We start from the raw sequence: 21,486 nt of genomic DNA on the forward strand, positions 1-21,486 counted from the left end.
CACTGCTATCGCCTAAACATCTGACACCGAACAAGTAATTTGGTTAAGATTAGGTGTGAAAGCCTCAAAACTCTCGACTAAATTATTTGTTCCGGCTGCAATTCATTCACAAATGGGAGGAGGTTATTCATCGGGAATAGGTGTGGAAACCGCAAACTCTCGACAGAATTATCTGCCCAAATCTCCTCAAATTTTACTAAAACAAGGAAGAAATTGCTAAGCCAGGGGTGAAACCCGAATCTTGGCAACTTATTCCAACTTTTACTCATCTCCCCAAAGCCTCGACGGACTCCAACGACCTAAACTCACGAGTATGACTTAGGGAATACGTGTTGAATGCCCAAGAATCGAGGCAGAAACGCGATCCCGAAAGTTGGAAAGTGACGACAAGTCTATCGTGAATAGTCGAATCGCTTTGGGTAGTCAATGTCTAGTAGCCGCAGACAATCTATTTCTCGATTTTATGTGTTTCGATTCTGAGCCCGCAACCGCAGACTCTGATGATTCGTTGATTTTATGTGTTTTATGTGTGATTATCTGTTTATGTGTTCGCCTAATATTTTTGCTATCACTTCGATCGATACACACGACTCGCATTGCTCTTCTATCTCAAAATGATAACAAGTCGTTGCAATTCTAGATGATACTATGCTAGGATATACGCTATACTATGCTATATTCGACATGCTATACGATTATGTGATACTATTCGATATACTATACGCGATCGCTATATAAGAACGACGCACGAGCTTTGAATAATAGGTTTCTGTATTCTGACTGCATCTGTGGTTAAATGCCTATGTGCTTCTGTGTTTATGTGTCTCTGTGCTCTACGTGCCTATGTGCTTCGGTGATTACGTGAATTTGTGGTTATGTGCCTACGTGTTCCTAAGCTTTAGTAAGTAGTAGACGTGTGAGGTGAGATTCAATTTGTTATGCCTGAGACCTACGACGATGTCTGTTGCAGACCATGTCGTCATCTGGACACCGAATCCCGCTTACTCGCCAGGAGAAGAGAGACAGGCGTCTCGCTACTATCATTGCCAAGAGTGTGGCAAAAGCTGTGAGCGATGTCTCTGAAAACGCCAGCAAGTCATCTGAGGAGTCGCGAATCGATGCTCCTAAGGATACCAGCAAGACTGGTTTCAGCTTTAAACAGTTCAAGGCATGCAGACCAAAGGAATTCACCGGAGAAGATGGCCCAACAGCTATGTTTCAATGGTTCGATTCTATCGAAGTCACTCTGCGCCAAAGCGGATGTCCAGAAAATCTCCGCACCCTCAATGCTACAGGCGTCTTCCAGTCCCGAGCTCTAGACTGGTAGACGGCCGAACGAAACAAACGCGGGAATGATGCAGCTTATGAGCTGACATGGAAGGAGCTGAAAGCCATCATGATGGACGAATTCTGCCCTCCCCATGAACGCCAAAAGTTGGAGGACGAGTTTTGGAACATTAAGCAGAAGGATGGAGATAACGCTGCCTTGACTGCACTCTTTAAACAGCTCAGTATCATTTGTCCCGATCAAGTCAAGACGTCAGATATGGCCATCAAGAAGTATATTCGAGCTCTACCCGATTGTGTTGCCAATTTCGTTCATACCGCCAAGCCATCATCGATTGAAGAGACCTACCTGCTTGCCGCTGAGATCAATGACAAGCGGGTAAAGTCTGGTTTTTAGGATAAGCATACCAAGTCTCTGCACCAAGCCACCGCCACATCAACCGTCGACATCACCACTTCTCAGCCCTCCAAGTCGTCAAGAAGAAAGAAGAAGCACAACAACAACAGCTCCAGCAACAAGAACTGTGCTGTGACAACGACTGCTGCCCCTCTGCAAGCCGTACCGGCTCAACAGCAGTCTCACTACCGACAAGCTCCAGTGATCAATGCGTCGCCAGCTAAGCGCGCTTACACAGGTCCCCACCCGCTCTGCCCGACATGCTCATACCATCATAAGGTGGGAATCGCCTATCATTTCTGCGCCCACTGCAACCTCTACGGGCATTTCACTGCAAACTGTCGCTATGGTCCCCGTCAAGCCCCAGTTCAAGCCGCCGCTCATCAAGCTCTACTTCCAGCCCCTCAAGGCCAACCTGCAGCTCAAGCACCTGCGGTCAATGCTCGAGTCTGCTTTGCATGTGGTGACCCTAACCACTTTGCAAACATGTGCCCGAACCGGGTTATGAAACAAGAACCCCAGCAGCAGCAGCAACAGCAGCAGCCTCAGCAGCAACAGGAAGCAGCCCGTGCCAGAACCTTTAACATCAACGCCCGTCAAGCCTAGGCTGACAACGACGTGGTTAATGGTACGTTCCTTGTGAATGGTATTTATGCATCATGTTTGTTTGATACTGGAGCCGATAACTGCTTTGTGTCGTTTGAATTCGAAAAGCTCCTTAGTCGCAAGCGTTCTTATCTCCCCTCATCATTCGAAGTCGAAGTTGCTACTGGGAGAACCGTCGTTGTTAACTCTGTTCTTCGTGATTGTACCCTAGAGCTCAACAATCACATCTTCCCAATCACCCTTATCCCTATGCAACTCGGAAGTTTTGACATCATAGTAGGCATGGACTTTCTTCGCGAAAACCATGCCGAGGTTGTGTGCTTTGAGAAGATGATTCGATTCTCGCTCGTGAATGGTGATTTATTGTGTGTGCACGGTGAAACAGCTTCGAAGGGCCTCAAACTTATGTCATGCGTCCAAGCTAGCAAGTATCTCCGCAAGGAATACAGCGCTTTCTTGGCTAACATTGTAGTAGCGGAGAAGGAAAATAAAAAGAAGGTTGAAGTCAAGGACGTTCCAGTGGTTCGTGAATTTCCTCAGGTATTCCCTGATGACCTTCCCGGACTACCGCCAAGTCGTGATATCGACTTTCGTATCGACCTTATTCCTAGAGCTAACCCTGTTGCTAAAGCCCCTTATCGACTCGCACCATCCGAAATGAGGGAACTCTCAAACCAACTCCCGGAGTTACTTGAAAAAGGCTTTATTCGCCCGAGCACCTCTCCTTGGGGCGCGCTAGTCCTTTTCGTCAAAAGGAAGGATGGGTCGTTCAGGATGTGCATCGACTATCGGGAATTGAATAAGCTGACCATCAAGAACCGTTACCCTTTGCCTCGAATCGATGACTTATTTGATTAGCTGCAAGGTGCCAAGTGTTTCTCGAAGATTGATCTACATTCAGGCTATCATTAGTTGCGCATTCAAGAGGTAGATATACCTAAAACAACTTTTCGCACTCGATACGGCCACTACGAGTTTGTTGTTATGCCTTTTGGTCTAACCAACGCACCCGCGGTTTTTATGGATCTGATGAATCGTGTGTTTAAGCCTTATCTTGACCGTTTCGTCATCGTGTTCATCGACGATGTCTTGATTTATTCCAAATCGAAAGCCGAACATGCGCAACATCTACGTTTGGTTCTCGAGTTACTCCAGGGAAACCAACTCTACGCCAAGTTCTCCAAGTGCGAATTCTGGTTGGAGGAGGTTCAGTTTCTGGGTCACATCGTGAATAGTTAGGGTATTCATGTCGATCCCGCGAAGATTGAGGCAGTCAAAAGCTGGATTACGCCTAAGAACCTGTCTGAAGTCCGATCATTTCTTGGATTAGCGGGTTATTATCGACGATTTATCGAAGGACTCTCTAAGATCGCTGTTCCGCTTACCGCTTTTACTCATAAAGACAGGTCTTTTGTTTGGGGAACTGAACAAGAGTCTGCTTTTCAAACCCTTAAGCGCAAGCTCTGCAATGCTCCTGTTCTCACGTTGCCGGACGGAAACGACGATTTCATTGTCTACTGTGATGCTTCCAACCTTGGTCTTGGTTGTGTTCTCGTGCAACGAGACAAGGTTATAGCTTACGCATCTCGTCAGCTCAAAATCCACGAGAAGAACTATACAACCCATGATCTCGAGCTAGGCGCAGTTGTTTTTGCGTTAAAGATTTGGCGACACTACCTGTATGGTACCAAGTGTACGATCTTCACCGATCACAGGAGTTTACAACACATCTTTAATCAGAAAGAACGTAACATGCGTCAACGCCGATGGGTAGAACTTCTTAAAGATTACGACTGTGAGATTCGTTATCACCCGGGCAAGGCAAATGTTGTAGCCGACGCACTCAGCAGACAGAGTTATTTACTCAGTATTCGCAATACCCAAGCCCAGCACAACCTCGAAGCTCTTATCCGCGAAGCTCAGCATGCTTGTTTTAACGAACGCACCTTGAAGAAGGAGAGAATCTATCACGATGGAGCTCAGCTTGTAAGCAAGGTAGATGGGATTTTCTATTATCTGGACCGAATTTGGATCCCTAAGCGGACCGATTTGCGAAAGATTATAATGAACGAAGCCCATAAATCTCGGTATTCTATTCATCTCGGTGCCAATAAAATGTACCAGGATCTTCGTTACAAGTACTGGTGGCCTGGTATGAAACGGGATATCGCCCTCTATGTTGGAAGTTGCCTGACTTGTGCGAGAGTTAAGGCTGAACATCAACGACCATCTGGCTTACTCGAACAACCTCCAATTCCCATATGGAAGTGGGAGAGTATAGCTATGGATTTCATAACCAAACTCCCACCCATGCCATCAGGTCACGCCAGCATTTGGGTTATAGTTGATCGACTGACCAAATCAGCCCACTTTCTGCCAATACGGGAAGACTACAAGGTTGAAAGACTAGCCCGAATCTACACCGACGAGATCATATGTAACCATGGTACGCCTCGTGACATCATTTCAGACCGTGACGCTCGGTTTACTTCGCGACCGTGGGAAACGTTTCAAGCAGCTCTTAGTACGTCGCTTAACCTGAGTACTGCATTCCATCCTCAAACCGACGGACAGACTAAAAGAACAATCCGTACTCTTGAGGACATGCTCCGAGCGTGTGTTATAGACTTCGGAGGTAGTTGGAACAAATACCTACCGTTAGTCGAATTCTCGTACAACAACAGCTATCATGCCAGCATACAAATGGCACCATTCGAGGCTTTATATGGAAGAAGATGCCGTTCGCCTATTGTGTGGCACGAGATCGGTCATTCGCAATTAACCGGTCCCGAGTTACTACAAGAAACGACTGACAAAATCCTCCAGATTCGCGACAACTTGGCAAAGGCCAGGGATAGACAAAAAAGTTACGCCGATAGAAGACGCAAGCCCCTTGAATTTGACGTTGGCGGCTACGTACTCCTAAAGGTGTCACCTTGGAAGGGTGTGGTCAGATTCGGCAAGAAAAGGAAACTAGTGCCTCGATATGTTGGACCTTTTTAAGATTCTGGAAAGGATCGGAAAAGTCGCCTACAAACTCGAATTACCAGAGGAACTCAGTAACGTCCACCCAACTTTCCATGTGTCGAACCTCCGAAAATGCCTAGCTGATCATGATCTGATTGTACCCCTCGACGATCTTCAGGTCAACGAGACGTTACACTTCATAGAAAAGCCTGTCGAAATCATGGATCGCCAAACCAAGCAACTCAGACGCTCACGCATCCCTATCGTGAAAGTCCGATGGGAAGGCAAACGAGGTGCGGAGTTCACTTGGGAACTCGAAAGCGACATGAAGGCCAAGTACCCGCAGTTGTTCCAATGAAGATCTGAAGCGTCAAATTGGTAATTCACGGTACTGTGCAACTTCGAGCCTAATTTCGGGACGAAATTCCCTAAACAAGGGGAGGCTGTAACACCCCGTGTTTTCGAATGTCAAAGTCAAAGTCAAAGTCAAAGTCAACTTTGACTTTCTTTGACTGTAATTAGTCGATTTTGTGTTTTATTTGTATTATGTGGAGTAAGTGTTGTAATCAGAAAGAATCGAAGTAATCGAATGTTTTAACGCGAACCGATTTACGACTGTGAATAGTAGGAAGTAACAATGCGATAAAGTTAACTAATCAGTAATCAAACCGATCTAACCATCATCAAACTCGAATCTCGAATTAAGCGAACTTCGGTTGTTGTTTATGTGTGTGTGTGCCTTATTTGTTACCTGTGTGTGCTTACTTTATGTGTTGTGTGGTGACCAATCGAATCAATCGAAACTCGAAACTCAAATCGAATGCAATCGAAATCGAATTACGATAAATGGTAACGTAAGGATAGGGTGAAGCATAGGTGATTGTATGTTAGATATAGTGGTTGGGACTGAAAGTAATTTGAATAGGAAACTCTATCGTACTCGTATCGCCTTCAGTCGAAACCGAAATATCAAAAATCGTCGCACCGAACACTCGAGCCAGGCTGTGCATCGATCAGGCGGTCAGCCAATCGAACAGCCCAGCCCAGCCGATCGGACGGACTGTCCGATCGAGCAGGCTGTTCGATCAGGATGCCAGCCGATCGGCCAGCCCTTTCCTCTTTTGGAGCCTATAAATAGGGCTGTCATTGTCACTCTTTACCACTTTTGGAAAGCTCTGACCGACCAGCTCGTGCTCCCCTTCTTTTCTCAGATTTCTTCTGATTCCGGTAAGTTTTCATCCTAAATCCTGTACTTTCTTGATCAAAACATGCTCCTACACCTTTCTATCTTTCAAATCTTGAGTTTCAACCGTGAAATCCCCAAGATCTAGGCATTCTTGGGTGATGTCATCATGGTGTTCTTCAAGAACACCATGTTCTGACTTCAATCCACCATGAATAGCTTGGATCTAACCGATTTCCACATAAACAAGCTAAGATCTACCGGAGATCTAAACATTTACACGACGTGAAGGATTGAACGAAGGAATTCCAACTTTCATTCAACTCTTTTACACTCAATGCCTCCAAACCGGCAGAAACGGAGCTTGAGCCAACTCACTAATCATTCCAATGGTTGTGTGATTCAAGATCCGGATTCTATCTACAAGGTTCACCGACTTCGGGTTGAACGTTAAGCCGCAGTTCCGAACTGTTCACCGGCCGGACTTGGGTGATTCCTATCCGAGCAGGAGGAACAAGTAAGAACGAAGGTTCCCTGGTTAAGCTCGTTGTCAAACTACCTTAATATAACGTCAAATAATCAGAGCAGTCAAATGTTAGATGGACAGGCTGACCAGGTCAGGATGCTGGCCGAACGATGAGGTTGTTCGAACGAACAGCCCAACCGATCGGACATGTCAGCCGATTGACCGGGCCAGCCGATCGACTAGCATATGGCCCCACAACTTTGACAATTTCATGAAGTGTAGTATTGAACGAAGGTGATGTTCGACCGAACAGCCATTTGTCAACATTACTCCTCGGATCATGAGATACTATGCTTCAACACTTAGTCGATTTTCAATTCGTCTGTCGTATAGGAATGCCACCCGATCGAGCATGCTATTCGATCGAGTAGGCTGTTCGATCGAGTGACATCCTGATGAGGACTACTATTGAAGTTCCTAACCGATCGGTTATGCCGACCGATCGAACGGATCGTTCGATCGATCGACCTGAAAGGTAAGAACACTTCAATGTTCTCAAATGCTACAACGAAAACTTCAAAAGGACAAGCCATCATACACAAACACATCCTTCACAAAGGAAGAAACAATCCACTCAAACCGCCCGACCGATCGAGCCTACCGGCCGATCGAACAGGCTGTCCGAAGGGATTGTCCAGCCGAACGAACAACCCACTCGATCGAACCAACTGTTCGATTGACCAAGTTGTCCAACCCACTTGCACTTGTTTCCATTCTACGTGTTGTTCATCGTTATGCTATCGAACTGTTCAGGCTAACCCTACTCCCAAGCGCTCCCTTCAATCCATCAATCAATCGCTGTGAGTATACTCGATCCCTTTCTGCTTTTAGCACTTTTGGGTGTTACATACGTTACTTATCAAAAATCACTATCGAACACACTGCTCAATTATTTAACGCTAACCAATATGCATGTATTACGTGACTAAATAAATGTTGTTGATTGTGTTTACACGTGGAATGATGTCTACCTGCCTTAACGACGTAGTACTATAGTTTGGACTCAGCACCCATTCACACGGGGGTTGTTAAGAACAATTACTTGCATGGATTACAGTGGTAATCGTGTATTGCGAATCGTCTCGGACGGTCAACCCGCAGTCATTGGTATCGATAGGTCCATGTCAATAATTAACATGCTTCGTTTTCCTCTGTGTACGTGCTGGTTATGCGTAAACTATTCGAACTCTATATGCTATTATCAAACTTGTATGCTCACCTTTACATTATATGTATTGACTTTATTTTAACGTATGTGACAGGTGTTTAAGATGTTTGTTTGCTAGGAAAGCGAGGCTAGAATAAAGCTCTTGAGGCCCCCAACAAATAGTTGTCTGTCAGGAAAGAGCAACTAGAGCATAGTTGTCTGTTGATCTTATCAAGCTGGGTCTTTAGGAGCATTTGAACAATATTTATTTGTCTTATTTAAATCTGAGTTGTCGGAACAGAATATTTGACTAGTTGTTATCTGTAATAATTTGTTTGTTATTTGGGACACGGTATGGGACGTGTTAATTTAAACTAAATAGTGATGATAATTGTTATGGAAACTCCTGGACAATCTGTTTCGCTCAGTCCCATGCCCCGATGATTCCGCCATCGGTTGGGATGTGACATAAGTTCTCACAGCTAGCTGCTGTTTACCTCAAGGCGGTGGTTTCTAGGCACGGGGTGCCGACTTCTATTATCTCAGATTGTGACCCGCGTTTCATTTCTTATTTGTGGCAGTCGATGCACAAATCGTTTGGCTCACGCCTCGACATGAGTACTGCTTATCACCCACAGATGGATGGTCAAAGTGAAAAAACCATCCAGACACTAGAAGACATGCTGCGGGCGTGCGTGATTGATTTTGGCAAGGGTTGGGAGAAACACTTGCCTTTGATAGAGTTTTCCTATAACAATAGCAACCATACCAGTATCCAGGCAGCTCCATTCGAAGCATTGTATGGATGGAAATGTCGTTCACCTCTCTGTTGGGCTGAGGTGGGTGACAGTCAGATCACAGGTCCAGAACTTGTACTTGAAACCTCCGAGAAAATTGTTCAGATCAGGAATTGTATGGCGGCAGCGCGTGATCGTCAGAAAAGATATGCCGATAAGCGTAGAAAACCTTTGGAGTTCGTAGTTAATGATCGTGTTATGTTGAAGGTCTCACCCTGGAAGGGTGTGGTGCGTTTTGGGAAACGCGGCAAGCTTAACCCTCGTTATGTTGGGCCATTCAAAATTCTGGAGCGAATTGGTAACGTGGCCTACAAGCTAGAGTTACCTGCTGAGTTGGGTAACGTTCATGATGTTTTCCACATGTCGCAACTAACAAAGTGTTTGTCCGATGAAACACTTGTGGTACCGTTTCAAGAGTTAAAAATCGACGACAAGTTGCAGTTTGTCGAAGAACCTATCGAGATTATGGATCGGGAAGTCAAGACGTGGACCGGAGTTCACGTGGGAACGTGAAGATCAGATGAAGCTCAAGTACCCACATCTATTCCCAGCTGACAAATCTAAATCTGGCACAACTAGTGAATTTCGGGACGAAAATCCCATTCAAGTTGGGGATGATGTGGCACCCGCGGAAAATACTCAGTCAACCTGATTTAACGCCTTGCTATTTTTGGGATTGCTTGTCAAATTTCGGGACGAAATTTTTTTCAAGTTAGGGATGATGTGACAACCCTAGTTTTCAAGGTCCTTACTCGACACGTTACTCGTTTCGCGAAGTGTTTTCATAATTCGTTTGCATTGTAACTTGTTCATGTTTGACATATGTTTGGTGTTTTGTATTGTTGTTTGGTTAATTAATAAAAGCTTATGAACTGTTTGAGATTGGATAAGACTTATCACATGCATCCTCTGTTAGACGAAACACTAGAATTTCACCATCATCTCTCTTCGACGAAACACTTGACCTTCATCACACCCTTCAGACGACGAAACTTTGGACTTTCGTCAAGTGGGGTTATTCTCCGGAATGGGCTTTTGGCCCAAGTGAGGCCCAATGGTGATTAGGTTATAAGAACTGTGTATCCGCATAACTGCACGTAACGTGAATATTAGCGAAACCCTAGATCCTCTCTAAATCAGGGACGACAACATTATTTCCTCTTTCGAAGATCTTCGTGATTTCATCTCAATTCTATCGGTTAGTCCATTATACCATTGATTGATCTAAACTTCCTGTCGCACTAGGTTGCATGATCCTTGGATTAAATGAATTGATTTCGTTATGTCCTACTATTTATTTGATATGATTGCATGATATTAGAAGTTGGATGATCAACGGTTAGGTCTAACATATAAGGTGAATAGCAATGATGATCTAGACCATATGATGCTTGAGAACTGTTGTGTTTGTATGAGTATTGATTGATCCGTTATTAGGGTTTTTGATATGTTATTGTTTAAACTATTAGATTGGAACACGCATGCTAAGAATCTGATGTCTTGTAATCGGTTATGTTCACTGCGCGATTTTGATGATTCTGTTTCTGTATGAGTATCATGTTGGCATGAACAAAACGGAATTGGAAGTGTTTAGGGTTGCTGTTAATCACGACGAAACACCCTAATGATTCGTCACCCCTCACATCGACTAAACACCTAGTGATTCGTCACCCATAGTATCGACGAAACATCTTAGTATTTCGTCACCTGTCATGTCAACGAAACACCTCAGTGTTTCGTCGGTTGAAGTTTCGCCGTCCAAGAGATAGATCAGACTGTGGTTGAAACTTGAATGATATGAATGATTTTTGACGAAACTCTATTATTGTTTGTTAATGATATAAACATCAACTGAGGAAACATGATTTGGTGGTTATGAGTAGTATATGTAACTGTTAGCACCATTGTGAAACATACATGAGAATTGTGGAATCATATGAACTTGAATAACTGTTATGTGTTATTTAGTGATTGTTGTTCTAAATGAATACTGTGACTATAAACTCATACGCGTACAATGCGAGCATAAACTGATTACGTATACATGAATACCATAGGCTTGATTGATTAACTGTGAACAAGTAACTAATCATACTGAGCAAACCAAGGTGAGTTCACTGCTCTTTTTCCAAGCATGCGTCCCGGGGAGGGACATCTGGTAATTGTTCCGGGGAGGAACGTCGGGTTATTGGGATGTTGGTTATTACACTCATTTCTATCATTAAGTCCCCTTACATATACCGATTGGTTGCCGGGGAGGCAACGGGGTATTTATTTGATAGCGCTATTAGGTTTGGCACCCTCACACCGTGCCGGGGAGGACGGTCGTGAACTATTTTTTATACCTTAACCACTTGACCAATGTGTGACAGAGCATTGGGGTTTAGGAAAATATATCTAGAGCCATTTGCGATAATCGAGTTAATAACAACATCAAATCATTGAAATGTTTTATACTCATATCTGGTAACTAAAACGTGTAAACAAACTTTGAATTCACCAGCGTCGTCTGACACATTGTCTGCATGCTTGCATGTCGTTAGGTACCTGGTTACGGACTTGCTATCTGGGAGTGCTGGAGTGGTCATAGATCGAGACTCTTGGAAACTTGTTTCATTGGTTTTGAACAATTGGTTTGAAACAGCTGATTTACAATTTACATTATGCTTCCGCTGAACGTTTAATTTGGTTTTAACTTATGACTTGGATTTATATTATGAAATGAATCGAATGTTTTATTTAAATATTTATTATTGTTTCAATGTGATTAGTGGCTTGGATCCTGGTACGTCACACGTCCCACGGTATTCCCGCATGTGGTATTTTGGGGGTGTGACAACTTCGGCTTCGGTGCAAACCCTATACCGTTCCAATCCAAGGAGTTTCGAACTAACTGAAACTCAAATAAGTCCATTCCTTTCCATAGGTCTTGGTGTCGGTTGCACTAACCTAGAAGCTCCCTATGTATTAACGGCCACTCATTCTCATGAAGTGACAAGCCGACCGCTATAGATCGAAACCCACAATTACCATCGCCCTGAACATCTTGAATGAAACTTAGGTATGGATGGAAGCAAGGTGGTATGAACCGTTGGTAGTGCTTGAATATGTTAAACTGTACTGTAGGCACTAATGGTAACGTTAGTGTCTCTTCTATTGATTTTGCCACCTTTTGCTTACCCTTCCATTACCTAGCGCCCTTCGCAATCTTGTTGATGAACGTCGGTACTTCACGATGATCAATTTGTGACTGGACAAACAAGCTATGCCTTGCAGGATGGGTGTATAACTCTTGTGTAGCAATGCCTACTGAATCACCATACGCATCTGCCGATGACCGAATAGAGATAAAACTGTGTCTAGATGGCTTTACAAATGAATCAACCTTCCTTTCTTGCTGAGCCTTTAAGGTTGGACGACCCCGTGGGTTTTTCTTCACGCCTGGCTGTTTGACATTTATCTGATTGGGGGTAACCATCTTATTTATCTTCTGAAACATGTTTCTCTTTATCGCTCTCGGCTGCCCCAAAAAATGTTGTTTAAGATTCGCCAGTTCGTTGTCTATGTCGAAGAACTCCTCCTCGCACTCTTCTTTTAAAGGTATCAAATATAGCTTTTGCCAAAAGGGGTATATCAACTGCAACGGAATCCTTTGATCTACATTAAAATAAAACAACAAACAAGAGAAAATGTTAAAATCATTGCATGATGAAATGTGCTTATTATAAGACGTGTTTAGTCGAAGAATTTATTACGATTTTGTATAACGGTACCAATCGGCACGCGCATGGCAGCCCACAGCTTGTAAAAAAAGGCACGCGCATGGCGAGATCTCTGTCCGTTACTATTACACTTGGCTCCATAACATCGTCCAGTGAGTCTTTCAACCTCTGTAGCAGCCACGTGAAGGTTTCCTCTTTCTCGTTAAATGCATGCGCAATGCAGAATGACTTGAATGTGGACGTGAAACCGATAATCTGAACTAGCGGTATTTTGTACCGGTTCGTCTTGTAGGTGGAGTCTATAAGCAACACATGCGGGAAGGCGCGCCACAACCTGTTCGACTCCGGGTGGATAAAGAAAACATCCTATACCATTTCGTCGTTTTCAGATGTTCAGTGGAAGAAAACAAACCCAACTGTCATCAAACGGTGGAAAAGTATCTGCATTGGTGTCTCGCCGACTTGCTCAATTCGACCCAATTTGGCACGGGCGTTATATATGGTGTTTCTTGTTAAGACATTCTCGGAGTTCTGTTCTTTAATGATAGTAAGAATGTCTTGTGGTTTCATATTCCGGTACGTCAGTTGCTCCAACGTCCTCTCTTCTTCAAGATTCAGCCTCATTAGGGACGGATGACCCTCTGGATACAGAAAGAGTTTGTGGTTATGCTGAGCATGGTCAACCCTCAGATCCCAACACCGTGACCTCTTTCTGTATATTCTGATCAGTTGGAACTCGCAACCGATTTTCCTGCTCCCGGTCTGTCTCACTGTGGCTGTTGGCTTGTGGTGGCCGGCACAATCGCACGTTAGCCAAATTTTTAACAGCTGCCCGCTTGGGGTTTTCTCGTAGATCGTGCGTTTGGTGACTCTGGCGTGCCCATTTTGGCGTCCGACTTCTCTACACCATTCCACCAACTCATCCATGCTATCGAATTTCTAACGAAACACTTATATGTGAGAATTAAAGAATGTATACGGCCCGTATAGTGTTATACCGGTCGTATACAACGTTTATTATTTTTTATTCACTCGTATACTCAATATACGAGCACTATTTATGTCTTTTATATGGGCCGTATAATAGTACGGCCCGTATAATAGTACACGGCCCATATACAAGTAACAAATTTTTTTATTCATATAGGTGAAATTGAAGAAATCGTACTCGGTATGTGTTCCGAGATTAAGTTTACTTTGCTTTTGCTTTATGTTTATTAAATAGTCGTTTGTTTGACTTCAAACGTATAAACAGTAATATCAAATGTACAACAAATAAACGTATAAATAAATGTTATACCTGATTGGTTTTAAACTCACTAGGTTGCTGGTCACCGTTTGGACCCTCAAACGGTCCACCACTACGAGGAGGAGATTGAAAACTACTAGGCAGCGGTCCACCACTAGCAGGAGGGGGTTGAAAACCAACGAGCGGCGCTGGATAATAACCAGCATAATTAGCTTGAAAGGCATCCAAACCCCAAAGATCCTGACTTGCATCAGACGCAAGATTGAGATCGAATAGAACATTCAGATCAAACGAACCCGGATTGTTATTTTGATTGTTTTGATGACTCTCCTGATTCGACTCGTTAGCCGAGTCACCATCGAAAATGTTTCCCCAAAACGACATTGATAACGTAATATAATTTGAATACAGAGAAATATAGAAGAAACGAATAGAAGTTGAATGAAAATGAATAAGATTAGTGTTCTTTATATAGACATTTCTAGGGAATATTACATCTTTTCAATTGATTAACACGCGAATCGAGCAATCTAACGTTGAATCAAATAACTAACACAAGAATCGAGGAATATAACATCGAGTCGAAGAATATTATGTCAAGTCAGACAGTTAAAATTTAAAACAAAAATCGAAATTCGATATATACGGGCCGTATAACCCTATACAACGCATATAAAGGTGTCATATACATTATATACGACCAGACAAAAATCTTATTCTCACATGGTGTATGCTGGCACAGCCTTTGTCAGTTGACTTTATTCTATACGGGTCGTATAACCTTATACGACCTGTATACACCATATGAGAATAAGATTTTACCATGTGAAATTATTAACTCCCAATTTAAAACCCCATCTCTCAAAATTACACGCATCTTATCTTCTCGATTTCCAAAGCAAGGGTATTATTTTCATCTTATCTTCTCAGTTTCCAAAGCAAGTGTATTATGATAATTTAAAAGACTTTGATGGCTTTATGTGATGGTAAAGAAACAAGTTATATATTATTTATTTTTTAATTAAATTTCTCTTTATAAACTATAAGTGTAGTGTAGCAAATTCTTAAAAAAATTCTCTTTATAAACTATAAGTGTAGTGTAGCAAATTCTAAGAAGATGTTGTTGCCATGCTTATTAATGTTTCTCTCTTTTTAACTCAACTTTTCATATTTGTCATTTCAAACTCTAGTTTTCATTTTAACATGATGGAGTTGTTAGTTCTATATTTTATTGAAAATAATACTTACTAATATCAAATAAAATGCCATTGTTAAAACTCGAATGAGATCAGCTTTGAATTTGAGACCCCTCTCAAACCCGAAACTTCACTTCCCTCCAATTCCAATTGAACTATAGCTTATTCGCTTATTTTAATATTTTAATCGAATATATTTTATCTGAATGGAAGGTCACCAATCCTATATGATATTTCTTTTATTTTCCTTTTTTATTATATGTTGACATGGCTTTAGGGCCGGCCTGTCAGTTTTACAACCTAGGCACGACCCTAGGGTCACCAAAAATTAAGGGCCTCTAATTTTTAGAAAGTTTTATACATTGTATATGTTTTAGGCCCAAATAAAAAGCAAAACTAAACTATTTTTTATTATAGGAGTCCAGATAAAATTTGTGTAGGAAAAAAGACCCACATTCAAAATTAAAGTATAAACGTAACTGCAACAATCATCAACCATTCGACCCCATCCCATAGCTAGAAAAATAAATTTTATTTAAACATACACTACATCTATACAATTCATATAACTTTCAAGAAAGAAAATTTAACTTCACACCAACTATAAATTTTATAGTTTATAATTGTCGGTCCCAATTCCGAGTAAAGGAGGAGAGTTTTGTGACTAAATATGTTGAAAAAGATAATTTTTTAAAAGGGACTCCATTTCTTAGTTCACTTAGAGCATTCACATCCAACCCCCTAAAATTATACATACATTCCACTAAAAAACAACTCCTATATCAATATATTTCTACTAAAAACAAATATTTTATCTCTCTCCTTTTCTATTAAATAATATTTTTATACCTTTATCATTACAGTTTTCTCTCTCCTTCACTCACAACCACTTTCAATATATATTAAAAAATTATAGTCGGTGAACAGTGTCCCCCAAAATATACAGATGAACAGTAACATTTTCTCTCTCCTCCACTCACAACCACTTTTTATACTACTCTTAGGGTCTTCAAAAACAGGCCTTGCATGGCTTAAAAAGTGAATATAAATTAAAAAACTGCAAAAAAGAAATTTGAGAAAAATATGAAAAGTTCTGTCACAATTTTTCAAAAAAAAAAAAATCGTAAGTTTTTCTAAAAAGATTTTGCAATTTTTTTAATCGAGGTTGGCATTTTTAAGCCACGTGATTATATAACTAAAAAGATTTTGCAATTTTTTAATCCAAGTTGGCATTTTTAACTTAAGCCATGTTATCATATAATAAAAAAATAAAATAAAAGATATGCTATTTGGATTGATTACATTATTCATGTAAAAACCACTTTTTATACTACTCTTAGGGTCTTCAAAAACAGGCCTTGCATGGCTTAAAAAGTGAATATAAATTAAAAAACTGCAAAAAAGAAATTTGAGAAAAATATGAAAAGTTCTGTCACAATTTTTCAAAAAAAAAATCGTAAGTTTTTCTAAAAAGATTTTGCAATTTTTTTAATCGAGGTTGGCATTTTTAAGCCACGTGATTATATAACTAAAAAGATTTTGCAATTTTTTAATCCAAGTTGGCATTTTTAACTTAAGCCATGTTATCATATAATAAAAAAATAAAATAAAAGATATGCTATTTGGATTGATTACATTATTCATGTAAAATATATTGGATTGGTTGAGAAATACCTGTTACCTACTTTTTTTTTATATACAGCTAACTTATTATATTTTTATTTTTATGATCAAACAATGTTAAAACAAATAAAAATGGTTGTGAAATACCTCTCCCCTACTTTTTTTCGATAATATTTCATTCACTATTTTGTCCCTATACATGATTATCAACTAAATATTTTTTTTAATTTATTGAATCAATAATGACAGAGCAAACTCTTTACTCGCTTTTGCAGATATGTTGGTTCTTTGGCGTAATATTTAAACTCGATACTTATCTTAACTTATTTTTCAAAAGTCACAAACAACAATTTTTTTTTTATTTCATTAATGAACTAACATGAATATGTGTTTCGTTCGTTTATTTATGTTCGTAAACGTCTGTTTACGTTCGTTTATTTAAATCCGCTTAAGTTGGTTCATTTACCCATCCTTATTTATGTTTGCTTGTTTACGTTAACTTATTTACGTTAGTTTGCGTAAATTTAAATTCGTTTATTTACGTTTCTCTATGTATTCATTTATTTTTTTTAGTTACATTACAATCTAGTCTAGTTTTATAAGTTTAAAGCATTACTCATTACAAATTAATCTAGTTTTTTAAATATTTTGTCTAATAAATTGATGTTCATGCTTGATAGGAGTAAATATTACCATTATCTTCGTGTTTGTTTATAATCCTGAAATTGCATGAGCAAACATTATATTAAAGTTATTTATCTTACATAAATGTAAAGGAAAAATAAAAGAAAAACATTAAAAAACAAAAAAAGAACGAATTAAAATAAGTTAGTTAAAAATAAAATAAAACGTATAATGAGTTGTTGGGTAAAAAAAACGTGATATTGAATATATAATTAAAAACCCCACCATATAGAGGTTTCTCTCTATTTAAAAGGAATCTTAATTCTAATATCGCATTCAATCTAAACACAAAATGGATACTCAAATTAAAGTTGAGAATATCATCTCCAAAGAAGAAGCAGCAGCTCAACAAGAAATATGGAAATTTGTTTTTGGCTTCACTCCCATGGCTGTCGTCAAGTGTGCCATTGAACTCGGGATCCCCGATATCCTCAAAAACCACGACCCCCCAATCACGCTGGCTGAGCTAGCGTCAAAGATTGGGTGTCCAATGCCCATGTTGCATCGGATCATGAGGTTCTTGGTCCAATATAAGATATTCCAAGAAATAGTAGTATCCGAAGCATGTTTTGGATACGCTCACACGCCTTTGTCTCAACTCCTAACGACACATGGCAAGCTCAGCATGGCCGATTTTGTGCTTTTAGAAAGCAGCCCAGTCATGCTGGCTCCCTGGCACAAGCTAAGTGCTAGGGTTTTGGGCAAAGAGGACTCCGCGTTTGGTGCGGCGCATGGCGATGATGTGTGGGGATTTGCGGCCGCAAATCCGGGCCATAGTAAACTTATAGACAATGCAATGGCATGCGATGCTCGGATCGCGGTGGGCGCAGTTATCGAGGGTTGTCCAGAAGTGTTTAGGCAGTTGAGGACACTGGTGGATGTTGGTGGCGGTGATGGGACGGCTCTACGGTTGATTGTGGCGGCTTGTCCATGGATTAGTGGGATTAATTTCGATCTTCCACATGTAGTGTCGGTGGCCCCTGCATGTATGGGGGTTGAACACGTTGGAGGCGATATGTTTGATCATGTTCCAAAGGCTGATGCTGTCTATCTCATGGTTAGTCTATTCAGTCTTTTCGAATTTTCCTTATTTAGCAATAATCGAAAATAAAAGGCAGGTAGTTTTATAAAAATAAAAGGTAATGGCAGTTTGATTTTATTATAACGAAAATAAAAGGCAGGTAGTTTTATAAAAAAAAAAAAAAAAAAAAAGAAGATTTCAACTTCAGTATATGAATAAACCATGTTGATATTATTTTATTATAACGAAAATAAAAGGCAACTAGTTTTATCAAAAAAAAAAAAATCAACTTCAGTAAGAATAAACCATGTTAATTACTTTTAAGTGTGTGAATGAGGTAGTGGTGGAGTGGTTGAAGAAATACTTGGTGTTCCTTGTGACCCAGGTTCGACTCCCGCTTTCCTCGTTATTTTCTGCGGCATCTAGGTGAAGGGCGAAAACGGCAGGCGCTAGTTCGTCTTGGATGAGAGACGAGATTTTACTGATTATTCCACTGTCGTGTCATTGGGCGGGTGGAGGTCGGGTTTCCGCGCATCTAGGAGAGACAAGGGGCTGGCGAGGACCACAGCGCCCGGTGTCACAGTGGTTGAGAAGTTGTTCCTTGTCGTTCAAAAATATTACTTTTAAGTGTATATTCTTTTCGTAAGGATCGAATTCCCCGATGAAACCTTTCTAATTAAGCGTTGATATGTGGAATCTAATAATTAATAATAGTATCAATTTAGGGATAACCCATTTGGTAGAAACACTTGCCTCTTAGATGTGGTCTCAGGTTCCAACCTATGTAGGATGATAGTTTAGAATAATTGGTGTAATAGAGTAGTAGTAATTACAGTTAAAAATGTAGAATAAATCAAGAACACAAAGATCTAAATATCAATCTCGATTTTGTATTTTCAAACCCTTGATCTACAATGATGAACAATATGAAACCCATATCTAAGTCTTTGACAACCTTATGCATCCTTAACACAAGATATTGAATATTACGAATATGTTCAACTTGTTATGATCATCCATAATGCACTTCACGCTAGTATCTTGAACCTTCTGTGTGACTTCTCGCATCTTGGTATAAGCTTTGTGTATGGCTTCTCATGTGCGCAAATTAACCTCCAGTTTGTTCTATATCATGCACAAACTTCACTTTGCTCGTTGATATGCATTACTCATATAGCTTAATTGATTCTTTAAAGTCGTCCCTTTGATGTCATTAAACCTATTTGTAAATGATACTTAGCAATCACCAAATTAGACCTTTTTTTTCATTTCATATTTTTCTTTCTTATAATGTAATTTTATATATTTATCAACGAATTTAGAACATTAATAAGGTTGTCATTTCGGCTGGCTTCCCCTACTCATTTATATCAATCAATTTCTTCTAATAAAAGTAATGGACCTCCTATTTATATCAATCAATCTCTTCTAATAAAAGTTATGGACCTCCTCTGACTCCACATGTCTATACAACATTTACTATTGTATAAGAAAGACTATATTCTAACCTTTAAATACGCCAAACGACCAACTTAACTTAATTAAATTATTTACTATATAGAATATGTAGTATGATTGCTATGTATGTTTTGTCATACTTTTGAAACATCTTATTTGTATATTGTAGAAAGTACTTCATGATTGGGGAGACGAAGAATGCATTGACATACTAAGAAAATGTCGAGAGGCTATTCCTCGTGACATAGGGAAGGTGATTATCGTAGAGGCGGTTGTAGTACAGGAAGATCACGAGTTTAAAGATGTAGCATTGATGATGGACATGGTTATGATGGCTCATACATCTAAAGGGAAAGAACGCACTTTAAAAGAATGGTCTTATGTGTTTCATGAAGCCGGGTTTTCTCGTTACACTATAAAATGCATTCGAGCCTATCAATCTGTTATTGAAGTTTATCCATGAAACCTCAATCTTGCCGTTTATTCATTCTACTTATGGTGAGAAATTTAACGGTGTATCATTAAAGTATTGTGTGCTTGAAATAGTTTTTTATTTGTTACATGTATGTGTGAAAGAGTGTCTTCTTTAACAATAAGACTTATTCATGTATTATATGTGAGTTGGTATATAAATCTTTCTTAATTACTTATTCCTTAGAAGAGAATCACATAACAAGAAGCGAATAAAACGATAGCCATCTATAACATAAGAAAAAAAACAGACAAAATGTGAAGTGCTCCAACCTTTAAACCTATGCTACTAATCGATGTCATTTGGTCGGTCAAAAATATATAAATAAATAGCAAATGGAAAGTCGAGTCGTCTTCACAAGGAATTGGTGGTCAGTTCAGTTTTGATTATATTACTAATGATTAAAAGAAACAAACTGAATTTTAGTCGGGTTGGTTTGAAATTGGCAGACTTTAACTTGATTTGATACAATTGTGAGAAAACAAACTTCTCCAGGTTTTGGGTTTGGTGAAAACAATATATTCAAATAGCTAGTGAGAAGTCATTAAGAGTGACTAGGGGTGTGCAACGCTTTAGTACCGAACCGAATCGGAACCGTTGAACGCTAAATATAAGAAGCGGAACCTAACAGTATTTTAACGATTCTGGGTCGGTTCGAAACTGGGTTAAACGGTTCTCGCCAGAATCGGTTGTTCAATTAAATCCTAAAACTAACAACAAAATAAATACAATTAAAACAATCAAACGTATAAAACATATAACTAAGAGTCGCAACATCCAAAATTCAGACCAATCAAAGTAAAGTAGCAACAATAAAATGTTTCAAACCATGAAACGCAAGTATACAATTTAAACTAAAAAACTTTTAGTTAACCATTACAAAAACTTCATTTAAACTTTATATATAAACTATTTTATATTATTTAATCCTATAAACATTTTTTTAAATATAATATTTAAAGTTTAAACAAATTAATAGGGTTTTTGAATATATTATATAAAGTTAAAACCTAAACCGGTTCTAGCGGTTCTTTAAACGGACCCCTCGATTATAACCGGAACCACACTGGGAACCGTTTATTCCCAAATTTAAGAACAAAAACCAAACCGGAAATACAAGAATACGGTTCGGATCTGGCGGTTCCGGTTCG

The 21,486-nt window shown here is 39.9% G+C and overlaps 1 protein-coding gene across 1 annotated transcript; it reads left to right on the top strand.

Moving 5' to 3' along the window:
* Positions 1-17,650: 17,650 nt before the first annotated feature.
* On the top strand, positions 17,651-20,509 carry LOC110912701 (acetylserotonin O-methyltransferase). Its single transcript, XM_022157485.2, has 2 exons — positions 17,651-18,441; positions 20,033-20,509. The coding sequence occupies exons 1-2, from the start codon at positions 17,677-17,679 to the stop codon at positions 20,324-20,326; spliced, it is 1,059 nt and encodes a 352-aa protein (XP_022013177.1). The 5' UTR covers positions 17,651-17,676; the 3' UTR covers positions 20,327-20,509.
* The last annotated feature ends 977 nt before the right edge of the window (positions 20,510-21,486 follow it).

This window comes from Helianthus annuus, chromosome 15, assembly GCF_002127325.2.
Source record: "Helianthus annuus cultivar XRQ/B chromosome 15, HanXRQr2.0-SUNRISE, whole genome shotgun sequence".
Taxonomy (NCBI): Eukaryota; Viridiplantae; Streptophyta; class Magnoliopsida; order Asterales; family Asteraceae; genus Helianthus; species Helianthus annuus.